The 11,966-nt window shown below is 50.8% G+C and overlaps 1 protein-coding gene across 1 annotated transcript; it reads left to right on the top strand.

Moving 5' to 3' along the window:
* The first annotated feature begins 1,197 nt into the window (after nt 1–1,197).
* LOC142764734 (uncharacterized) lies at nt 1,198–2,659 on the top strand. The gene has a single exon (XM_075865263.1). It carries the CDS (start codon nt 1,216–1,218, stop codon nt 2,401–2,403), a length of 1,188 nt encoding a protein of 395 aa, XP_075721378.1. The 5' UTR covers nt 1,198–1,215; the 3' UTR covers nt 2,404–2,659.
* Nucleotides 2,660–11,966: the final 9,307 nt, after the last annotated feature.

Raw genomic sequence — 11,966 nt, forward strand, 5'->3', positions numbered from 1 at the left:
AGCGCGATCGGCTGTTAACCGAAAAGTTGGAGGTTCGAGCTCTCCCGGTGGTGGTGTAGCGCTTTTTTTCTGTGGGCTGATAGCTTTAAGATATGTTCTGATGGTGGTGAGAGTGGAGCAGGACTGTCTCCGTGGCGCAATTGGCTAGCGTGATCAGCTGTTAACCGGAATGTTGGAGGTTCGAGCCCACGCGTTGGTGGTGCGGCGCTTTTTTTTTCTTTGGGCTGATAGCTTTGAAGATATGTTCTAATTGTGGTGAGAGTGGAGCAGGACTGTCTCCGTGGCGCAATTGGCCAGCGCGATCGGCTGTTAACCGAAAAGTTGGACGTTCGAGCCCTCCCGGGAGTGGTGTTTTGCTTTTTTCTTTGCGCTGATAGCTTTGAAGATATGTTCTGATGGTGGTGAGAGTGGAGCAGGACTGTCTCCGTGGCGCAATCGGCTAGCGCGATCGGCTGTTAACCGAAAAGTTGGAGGTTCGAGCTCTCCCGGTGGTGGTGTGGCGCTTTTTTTCTGTGGGCTGATAGCTTTAAGATATGTTCTGATGGTGGTGAGAGTGGAGCAGGACTGTCTCCGTGGCGCAATTGGCTAGCGTGATCAGCTGTTAACCGGAATGTTGGAGGTTCGAGCCCACGCGTTGGTAGTGCGGCGCTTTTTTTTCTTTGGGCTGATAGCTTTCAAGATATGTTCTAATGGTGGTAAGAGTAGAGCAGGACTGTCTCCATGGCGCCATTGGCTAGCGCGATCGGCAGTTAACCGAAAGGTTGGAGTTTCGAGCCCACCCGGTGGTGGTGCGGCGCTTTTTTTTCTTTGGGCTGAGAGCTTTGAAGATATGTTATGATGGTGGTGAGAGTGAAGCAGGACTGTCTCCGTTACGCAATTGGCTAGCGTGATCGGCTGTTAACCGAAAAGTTGGAGGTTCGAGCCCACCCGGTGGTGGTGCGGCGCTTTTTTTTTGGGCCGATAGCTTTGAAGATATGTTCTGATGGTGGTGAGAGTGGAGCAGGACTGTCTCCGTGGCGCAATTGGCTAGCGTGATCGGCTGTTAACCGAAAAGTTGGTAGTTCAAGCCCACCCGGTGGTGGTGCGGCACTTTTTTTTCTTTGGGCTGATAGCTTTCAAGATATGTTCTGATGATGGTGAGAGTGGAGCAGGACTGTCTCCGTGGCGCAATTGGGATTCCACTTCCGGCCACGACAGTGAACGGACGTGTTTATCATGTGCTCCCGCGTAGGGGCGGTTTCAGCGGCCCGTGTGGGCCGCGGTATCAGGTGTACCGAAAAGCCAGGCGAAGATTTCCAGGTTGTTCTGCCTCAGCTGCCTTCAGGTGATTCCGTTTTGCACACGGTTTTTTTGCACGGAAACTTGAAAGCCAGGCCATATCGAGTGGAGCATGTCCGAGACAGCCTTGCTCGTCTTTCGCTGCTGCCGGAAGTGGTTGCCCTAGGGGCATACCAAATGAATCATGTATGGGCAGTGACGTTCAAGGATGATGAGGGTAAAAAGAAGATGCTGGCGGCGGAGTCTTTTGATCTAAAGGACCATCGCTGTATGGTGGTTGACCCCCGTGATCGAGGTGTGCGGCTGAAGTTGTACTGGCTTCTTCATGGCGTGCCGGACGAGGCTGTGCGAGTCGCCTTAACGCCCTACGGAAAAGTGACCGAGATAAGCAGAGATAAATGGAAGGTGCAGGGGTGCAATGATAAAGGTTCAACCACGCGGTCGGTCACGCTGAGGCTACACGCGGGCGTGTCCGTGGACGACCTGCCACACCAACTGCGAGTTGCGGAGGATATGGCGCTCGTCGTAATTCCTGGCAGAGCACCGCTATGCCTCCGATGCCGGGCTATCGGACACATTCGACGGGATTGCCGCGTGCCGCGCTGTGGGGTCTGTCGTCGCTATGGCCACGATGACGCCCACTGTGTGAGGTCGTACGCCAGCATTGCGGGCCCAGGCCAAACAGACGAAGTGTCTGAACACCTGATGGATGCCGTGGATGCCGAAGAAGCGAGCAGGGAAGACGGTTATACGGAAGGCCCTGCCACGCCCCCTGAACAGTCTTCTGGGGCCGCACTGGAATCTACCAATAAAGGCGACAAGCACTCTGGTGCGCCAGGAACGAATTTAGACACGGCAGCAGTAGAGAACGACGCTACAGCAGCGAGCAAGTCATCTTCAGCTGCGCGAGAGGGCGGCCCGGAAGCAACGGACGCCGAGATGACCAAGGCCGGTGCTATCGCTTTTAAGCGAGCTCGTGAAACACCTGACCGTACCGGAAATGTTGACACGTCGGCCATCAATGAACCTCCAACAAAGACGGCGACTGGTCGTCGGCCTACCTTTAAACCACGACCAAACCTGTCTCCTGACCGTAGGGGCACTCAAACGTCGGCCCCGCCGTAGCGGAGGAGACGTTCCGAGGCTTTCTACGCTGAGCACACGCAACCACTGTTGCGACGTGAGTATGACACCTGACGAAACAACCTTCAAGAAATGGCGACTAACTTTAAAACTGGTATTTGCATCGCGACGTTGAACTCAAGAGGCCTGTGTTCGCGCAGGAGACAATGCCAGATTAGTCGCATTTTGTTAGAAAACGACATAGACCTCCTGGCTGTACAAGAAACTAAAATGGAAAGTGAAGAACAAACGGAGCAAATGGTTCAAGTTTTTCGCTCTAGGTACAATGTCTGCGTTTGTCATGCTGTTGGGCGGTCAGGAGGCTGTGTCGTTTTCATACGTAGTAGTATCGCGGTTGTTGAAAATGTGTCTACCTGCGATAGCGGTAGGCTGGTTGTGTGCGACTTCAGTGTTTCTGGAATGCCTTGGCGCGTTGTGTGTGTTTATGCACCGAATAGATCGCACGAACGGGAATTCTTTTTCAGAGCGATTGAAGGATTCTTGAAAACGGAAAGAAATGTTGTGGTTCTAGGGGACTTCAATTGTGTCTGTAGAGCTGAGGATAAGACAACGAGCTTCAATGTGCGCGATAGAAGCGCTGAGCTGTTGAATAAAATAGTGAACGAGACAGGGCTGGAAGATGTCGGTTATGTAATGACGCGAGAGGGTGAAGTAGGATATACGCACTTTCAAGGTCATTCGCACGCGAGGTTAGACAGAATATATTTGTCGGCAAAGTTGGTGCCACTATGCTCATCTTATCAAATTCAACATCTTAGTTTTAGTGATCATTGTCTGGTCAAGGTCAACATTGGCGAAAAACGTAAGGCTGCGAAGTTTAATTGGTTTCTATGGAAATTTAATGAAAAGCTGCTGCAAGATGAAATATTTGTAAAAAAAACCAAAGAATGTCTTTCAAATGCTCTTCGTTTGGAGACCAATAACTTCATAGCTGTGTGGGAGCAAATGAAGTGTGATATAAAGATGATAGCGATTGAAAGAGCCTGTGTATTACGTAATCGGGAAAGGCAACAAGAGAGGCAGTTACAAAGCGAACTAGACTACATGTTAAGCGTAGAAAATGAAGTGCCGGGAAAATTTAAGAAAGAAATAAAGGAGGCGAAAGCAAAGCTCGAATTCATCGACGACGAAAAGTACCGCGGAGCAATGATAAGGGCTCGCACTGAACGGCTGTGGATGGGTGAAACGCCCACTAAGCGGGTGCTCAGTGAAGAAAAGAAACATGCAGCAAACAAAGAGATAAATGAAATTCGATACCGCAATTACATTACCCGGGACCGCGAACAGATAAAGCACGCCTTTGTCGAGTTTTATACGCAACTCCTTAGCCATACAATCAATGACCCCGAACGATTCAAAGAGGACTTTCTGACCCTTATGCCGAGATTGGAAGACTCTGAGCGGGAGCTACTGGAAGTAGAAATCACTGTGGCAGAAATTGAATCAGCTATAGATAACCTGGGTAACGGCAAGTCACCAGGGCCGGATGGGCTTGGTGCTGCCATATACAAATTTTTTAAGACAGAAATGGCACTGGCATTACACCGAGTGATCAGAGAATGCTACGACAAGCAGCAAACACCTCATTCATTTAGGACAGCACACGTAGTATTAATCCCCAAAACTGATGACCCCGCAAAGCTACTTTCAGTGGAATCCTACCGACCTATCAGTTTGAGCAACACTGACTATAAAATATACACGAAGGTCCTAGCAAGACGGCTCCAAAGTGTTGTCACATCCCTTGTCGGCCCGCATCAGACATGTGGGATTAAGGGCAGAACCATATTCACAAATATACACGTAACCAGAAGTATTCTAGAATGCTGTGATGCAAATAATGACCGCGTGGCCATGATTCAGCTAGACCTGCACAAAGCGTTCGATAAAGTCGTACATGAAATTTTGTTTTTATTGCTGGAACATGTGAATGTAGGAACTGTCATTACAGAAGGCGTTAGAATGGTGTATCATGACTGCAGGGCTAATTTAGTAATCAACAAAGAAGTAAGTGCTTCAATTCCTGTGCGCTCGAGCGTGAAGCAAGGTTGTGCCTTGTCGCCACTCCTTTTCGCGCTCTACTTAGAGCCCTTCTGTTTACGAATACTTGCATCACCAAGTATAAGAGGGTATACGTTTCTGACCAGTGGAATTAGAATTTTAGCCTATGCTGATGACGTCGCAGTGTTTTGCAGTGACAAAGAAAGTGTGCAAGAAGTTGTACGAATAGCTAGGGAATTCTGTGCAGCAACGGGCAGCGCAATTAGTTGGCCAAAATGTCTAGGCGTTTGGCATGGCCAGTGGCAAAGCACACCCGAAGTTTACTGTAACATGAATTGGAAAATCATGCCCGGAAAGTACCTCGGTGTGCCTTTGGATCACTACCGCAATGCTACGGAGTATTGGTCTGAGGAACGTCAACGCATTAAAAATTGTACTGATAAGTGGGGAGGTCGCAATTTATCAATGTTTGCAAAAGCGTCCGTGTGCAATGTATTTCTGATTGCAAAAGTGTTTTATGTATTACAAGTGTTAACCATGACCCGCACTTCGGTCCAGAAAATGCACCGAGTATTCGCGACCTTTATATGGGGGTCGCAGTGGGAGCGCACGAGCCGGTGCAATTTATTTCATAGGGTAAAATATGGTGGTCTGGGGCTTTTGCATTTGTTTTTTAAGCAGTTGGTGAGCAGATTCATGTTCGCTCGAGATCAAACTGACAATTTCTTGAGAACTGTGATCCAAGCAAGACTGCAGACCCCCTTATCTGATTTCGTCGTGTCATCCTTTTCCTTCGAAGCTGGACCACTCAGTCCTTATTTGCGAGAAGTAGTTACAGCTACACGCCTGCTCAAGGAAAGATTTTCGTACGAATACTTGTCCGACGTGACTAAAAAGAAACTGTATCGTGACCTTCTTGATGTCTTCCTGCCAGTGCCCGTCTACCGAGCTTCGTGCAGGCTAGGTTCTGAGCGTGACGTGTTTAAACGTGTTAAGAGAATGCCGGTCAGACCCTCTGTCAAAACATTCTTCTTTCAAGTGCATACCGGCACTCTCCCTGTACTGCCATGGCTAAAAAGTAAAGGGCTTTTTGTACCGTGGTCCGTCAACTGTCTAATCTGCGGCAAACCAGAAACGATAAATCATATCTTTCTCGACTGCCATGATGCTGTGTTCTTGTGGGACGTACTACAACGGACTATAAAAAAAGAACTACCTATCAACGCTTTTGGAATCCGTTTTCTTCCGTGTGCAGCTGCAGGGGAAGTGCCGAGTGACATGTTAATGTTGCTTTGCATGCATAGTGTGTGGAGGACAAGAATGGATGTTCGACATATGCGTGTAGACGCACGTTCAGCGAGAGACTATTTTGTTGAGAGTATGCTGTATACACGAGACGTGTTTAAAGCGCTGCCTGAACCCCCCGAGTGGTTACCTGTGCTCGACCAATTGGCTTCTGTGAAGCCTTTTTAAACCAAGTGCACTGGCCAAGTTGAAGCTGGTGTTTTAGTAAGTGTACATATTTTGTATGTATTTCCTTTGCTCGTGGTTATTAAAAGGCAATAAAGAAAAAAAAAAAAGTCTCCGTGGCGCAATTGGCTAGCGTGATCGGCTGTTAACCGAAAAGTTGGTTGTTCGAGCCCACCCGGTGGTGGTGCGGCGTTTTTTTTCTTTGGGCAGATAGCTTTGAAGAAATGTTCTGATGGTGGTGAGAGTGGAGCAGGACTGTCTTCATGGCGCAATCGGCTAGCGCGATCGGCTGTTAACCAAAAGGTCGGAGGTTCGAGCCCACCCGGTGGTGGTATGGCGCTTTTTTTTTCTTTGGGCTGATAGCTTTGAAGATATGTTCTGATGGTGGTGAGAGTAGAGCAGGACTGTCTCCGTGGCGCAATGGGCTAGCGCGATCGGCTGTTAACCGAAAGGTTAGAGTTTTGAGCCCTCCCGGGAGTGGTGTGTTGCTTTTTTCTTTGCGGTAATAGCTTTGAAGATATGTTCTGATGGTGGTGAGAGTGGAGCAGGACTGTCTTCGTGGCGCAATTTGCTAGCGCGATCGGCTGTTAACCGAAAGGTTGGAGATTCGAGCCCACCTGGTGGTGGTGGTGCAGCGCTTCTTTTTCTTTGCGCTCATAGCTTTGAAGATAAGTTCTGATGATGGTGAGAGTGGAGCAAGACTGCCTCCGTGGCGCAATGGGCTAGCGCGATCGGCTGTTAACCGAAAGGTTAGGGTTTTGAGCCCTCCTGGGAGTGGTGTGTTGCTTTTTTTTTGCGGTAATAGCTTGGAAGATATGTTCTGATGGTGGTGAGAGTGGAGCAGGACCGTCTTCGTGGCGCAATTGGCTAGCGCGATCGGCTGTTAACCGAAAGGTTGGAGGTTCGAGCCTAACCGGTGGTGGTGCGGCGCTTTTTTTTCTTTGGGGTGATAGCTCTGAAGAAATGTTCTGACGGTGGTGAGAGTGGAGCACGACTGTCTCCGTGGGGCAATTGGCTAGCGCGATCGTCTGTTAACCGAAAGGTTGAGGTTCGAGCCCACCCGGTGGTGGTGCGGCGCTTTTTTTTTTCTTTGGGGTGGTAGCTCTGAAGAAATGGTCTGACGGTGGTGAGAGTAGAGCAGGACGGTCCGCGTGGCGCAATTGGCTAGCGCGACTGGCTGTTAACCGAACATTTGGAGGTTCGAGCCCTCCTGGGTGGGGTGTGTTGCTGTTTTTGCGCTGATAGCTTTGAAGATATGTTCTGATGGTGGTGAGAGTGGAGCACGATTGTCTCCGTGGCGCAATTGGCTAGCGCGATCTGCTGTTAACCTAAAGGTTGGAGGTTCGAGCCCAACCGGTGGTGGTGCGGCGCTTTTTTTTTCTTTGGGCTGATAGCTTTGAAGATATGTTCTAATTGCGGTGAGAGTGGAGCAGGACTGTCTCCGTGGCGCAATTGGCCAGCGCGATCGGCTGTTAACCGAAAAGTTGGACGTTCGAGCCCTCCAGGGAGTGGTGTTTTGCTTTTTTCTTTGCGCTGATAGCTTTGAAGATATGTTCTGATGGTGGTGAGAGTGGAGCACGACTGTCTCCGTGGCGCAATTGGCTAGCGTGATCGGCTGTTAACCGAAAAGTTGGAGGTTCGAGCCCACCCGGTGGTGGTGCGGCGCTTTTTTTTCTTTGGGCTGATAGCTTTGAAGATATGTTCTGATGGTGGTGAGAGTGGAGCAAGCCTGTCTCCGTGGCGCAATGGGCTAGCGCGATCGGCTGTTGACCGAAAGGTTGGAGTTTCGAGCCCTCTCGGGAGTGGTGTGTTGCTTTTTTCTTTGCGCTGATAGCTTTGAAGATATGTTCCGATGGTGGTGAGAGTGGAGCAAGACTGTCTCCGTGGCGCAATGGGCTAGCGCGATCGGCTGTTAACCGAAAGGTTGGAGGTTCGAGCCCACCCGTTGGTGGTGCAGCGCTTTTTTTTCTTTGCGCTGATAGCTTTGAAGATATGTTCTGTTGATGGTGAGAGTGGAGCAATTCTGCCTCCGTGGCGCAATGGGCTAGCGCGATCGGCTGTTAACCGAAAGGTTGGAGTTTCGAGCCCTCGCGGGAGTAGTGTGTTGCTTTTTTCTTTGCGGTAATAGCTTTGAAGATATGTTCTGATGGTGGTGAGAGTGCAGCAGGACTGTCTTCGTGGCGCAATTGGCTAGCGCGATCGGCTGTTAACCGAAAGGTTGGAGGTTCGAGCCCAACCGGTGGTGGTGCGGCGCTTTTTTTTCGTTGGGGTGATAGCTCTGAAGAAATGTTCTGACGGTGGTGAGAGTGGAGCACGACTGTCTCCGTGGGGCTATTGTCTAGCGCGATCGGCTGTTAACCGAAAGGTTGGAGGTTCGAGCCCACCCGGTGGTGGTGCGGCGCTTTTATTTCTTTGGGCTGATAGCTCTGAAGAAATGTTCTGACGGTGGTCAGAGTGGAGCAGGACTGTCCCCGTGGCGCCATTGGCTAGCGCGATCGGCTGTTAACCGAAAAGTTAAAGGTTCGAGCCTTCCCGGGTGGGGTGTATTGCTTTTTTCTTTGCGCTGATAGCTTTGAAGATATGTTCTGATGGTGGTGAGCGTGGAGCACTATTGGCTCCGTGGTGCAATTGGCTAGCACGATCGGCCGTTAACCGAAAGGTTGGAGGTTCAAGCCCACCCGGTGGTAGTGCAGCGCTTCTTTTTCTTTGCGCTCATAGCTTTGAAGATATGTTCTGATGATGGTGAGAGTGGAGCAAGACTGCCTCCGTGGCGCAATGGGCTAGCGCGATCGGCTGTTAACCGAAAGGTTAAAGTTTTGAGCCCTCTCGGGAGTGGTGTGTTGCTTTTTTCTTTGCGGTAATAGCTTTGAAGATATGTCCTGATGGTGGTGAGAGTGGAGCAGGACCGTCTTCGTGGCGCAATTGGCTAGCGCGATCGGCTGTTAACCGAAAGGTTGGAGGTTCGAGCCCAACCGGTGGTGGTGCGGCGCTTTTTTTTCTTTGGGGTGATAGCTCTGAAGAAATGTTCTGACGGTGGTGAGAGTGGAGCACGACTGTCTCCGTGGGGCAATTGGCTAGCGCGATCGTCTGTTAACCGAAAGGTTGGAAGTTCGAGCCCACCCGGTGGTGGTGCGGCGCTTTTTTTTTCTTTGGGGTGGTAGCTCTGAAGAAATGGTCTGACGGTGGTGAGAGTGGAGCAGGACGGTCCGCGTGGCGCAATTGGCTCGCGCGATCGGCTGTTAACCGAAAATTTGGAGGTTCGAGCCCTCCCGGGTGGGGTGTGTTGCTTTTTTTGCGCTGATAGCTTTGAAGATATGTTCTGATGGTGGTGAGAGTGGAGCACGATTGTCTCCGTGGCGCAATTGGCTAGCGCGATCTGCTGTTAACCGAAAGGTTGTAGGTTCGAGCCCACCCGGTGGTGGTGCGGCGCTTTTTTTTCTTTGGGCTGATAGCTTTGAAGATATGTTCTGATGGTGGTGAGAGTGGAGCAAGCCTGTCTCCGTGGCGCAATGAGCCAGTGCGATCGGCTGTTGACCGAAAGGTTGGAGTTTCGAATGAATGAATGAATGAACAACTTTATTTATCCCTTGTTAAAGGGAAGGGGGCAACAGGAAAGGGTGTGGTGGGGATGAACTACTTGAAGTAGTCCTCCTCTACCCTCTCAGCCCACTCCAGGATGGCCTCCTGGATAGCGGGCCTCGAGCTGCGCAAGGCAGCCTCCCACTGCTCCTCACTAGAAATTAGGCGTTTCAGGAATGGGGGAAGAGGGTGCTTAGGGCAGCGCCACATGATGTGGTTCAAGTCTGCTGTGGAGGAGGCACAAAATTTACATGAGGGGGAAGGATAACAGGATGGATGAATGCGGTGTAGGAGGTAAGGCGAAAGAAAGGTGCGAGTCTGCAGCTGTCGCCACAGAATTTCGCACCTGCGTGAAGATTTGCGCGTGAGTGGCGGGAAGGTTAATCGCTCTAAACGGTAGTGTGTGCAAATATCGTGGAATGAAATAAGGCGATCCCGCGCTGTAAATGGCGCCTCATTCGTAGCGAATTGCGACACATCGGATGCGTGTGCCCGGACTGTGAATCCTCGGGCACTCGCATGAGCCGCCTCGTTTCCGGCAAGGCCCGCATGCGCGGGAGTCCAGATTAGTGCTACAAGTCGATCAAGGGGATGATGCAAAAGTAGGGAAAGGGCTGGCTTAGAAACCCTGCCCGCTCCGAAATTATATATAGCTGTTTTGGAGTCACTGATTATAACGGATGAACTAGGTATTGTCAGGGCCAGGGCTATGGCCGCCTCTTCCGCTTCCTCCGAAGAAGAAGCAAGAACGGAGGCGGCCGCAGCGACCTGGCCGTGAGAGTTGATTACCGATATTGCATAATGATGCCTGTTTCCGTAATCGGCGGCGTCAACATAGAGCACATCATTGGAGGAGGAGAATTGTTTTTTGAGGGCCCTCGCGCGCTGCATCCTGCGCTGTTTCTGGTGCTCAGGGTGCATGTTTTTTGGAAGTGGTGGAATGTATAGGTTCTCGTGTATGTGGTGTGGAATGGTGTACTTGACCTTAGTGATGGATGCCGGAGTGACAGAAAGGGTTTGTAGAATGTGTCGGCCTGTCACGGTGTTAGAAAGTCTGTTATACTGAGATGCAATATGGGCTTCTCCTAGTTCAGCAAGGGTGTTGAAGGTGCCAGTACGCATAAGCCTTTCAGTGGAGGTCCGTATAGTGGAGTTTCGAGCCCTCTCGGGAGTGGTGTGTTGCTTTGTTCTTTGCGCTGATAGCTTTGAAGATATGTTCTGATGGTGGTGAGAGTGGAGCAAGACTGTCTCCGTGGCGCAATGGGCTAGCGCGATCGGCTGTTAACCGAAAGGTTGAAGGTTCGAGCCCACCCGTCGGTGGTGCAGCGCTTTTTTTTCTTTGCGCTGATAGCTTTGAAGATATGTTCTGATGATGGTGAGAGTGGAGCAGAACTGTCCCCGTGGCACAATTGGCTAGCGCGATCGGCTGTTAACCGAAAAGTTGGAGGTTCGAGCCCTCGCGCGAGTAGTGTGTTGCTTTTTTCTTTGCGGTAATAGCTTTGAAGATATGTTCTGATGGTGGTGAAAGTGGAGCACGATTGTCTCCGTGGCGCAATTGGCCAGCGCGTTCTGCTGTTAACCGAAAGGTTGGAGGTTCGAGCCCACCCGGTGGTGGTGCGGCGCTTTTTTTTCTTTGGGCTGATAGCTTTGAAGATATGTTCTGATGATGGTGAGAGTGGAGCAAGACTGCCTCCGTGGCGCAATGGGCTCGCGCGATCGGCTGTTAACCGAAAGGTTGGAGTTTCGAGCCCTCGCGGGAGTAGTGTGTTGCTTTTTTTCCTTGCGGTAATAGCTTTGAAGATATGTTCTGATGGTGGTGAGAGTGGAGCAGAACTGTCTTCGTGGCGCAATTGGCTAGCGCGATTGGCTGTTAACCGAAAGGTTGGAGGTTCGAGCCCAACCGGTGGTGGTGCGGCGCTTTTTTTTCGTTGGGTAATAGCTCTGAAGAAATGTTCAGACGGTGGTGAGAGTGGAGCACGACTGTCTCCGTGGGGCAATTGGCTAGCGCGATCGGCTGTTAACCGAAAGGTTGGAGGTTCGAGCCCACCCGGTGGTGGTGCGGCGCTTTTTTTTTCTTTGGGCTGATAGCTCTGAAGAAATGTTCTGACGGTGGTCAGAGTGGAGCAGGACTGTCCCCGTGGCGCCATTGGCTAGCGCGATCGGCTGTTAACCGAAAAGGTAAAGGTTCGAGCCTTCCCGGGTGGGGTGTGTTGCTTTTTTCTTTGCGCTGATAGCTTTGAAGATATGTTCTGATGGTGGTGAGCGTGGAGCACTATTGTCTCCGTGGCGCAATTGGCTAGCGCGATCGGCCGTTAACCGAAAGGTTGGAGGTTCAAGCCCACCCGGTGGTAGTGCAGCGCTTCTTTTTCTTTGCGCTCATAGCTTTGAAGATATGTTCTGATGATGGTGAGAGTGGAGCAAGACTGCCTCCGTGGCGCAATGGGCTAGCGCGATCGGCTGTTAACCGAAAGGTTAAAGTTTTGAGCCCTCCCGGG

Source organism: Rhipicephalus microplus, chromosome 6 (genome assembly GCF_043290135.1).
Source record: "Rhipicephalus microplus isolate Deutch F79 chromosome 6, USDA_Rmic, whole genome shotgun sequence".
Classification (NCBI taxonomy): domain Eukaryota; kingdom Metazoa; phylum Arthropoda; class Arachnida; order Ixodida; family Ixodidae; genus Rhipicephalus; species Rhipicephalus microplus.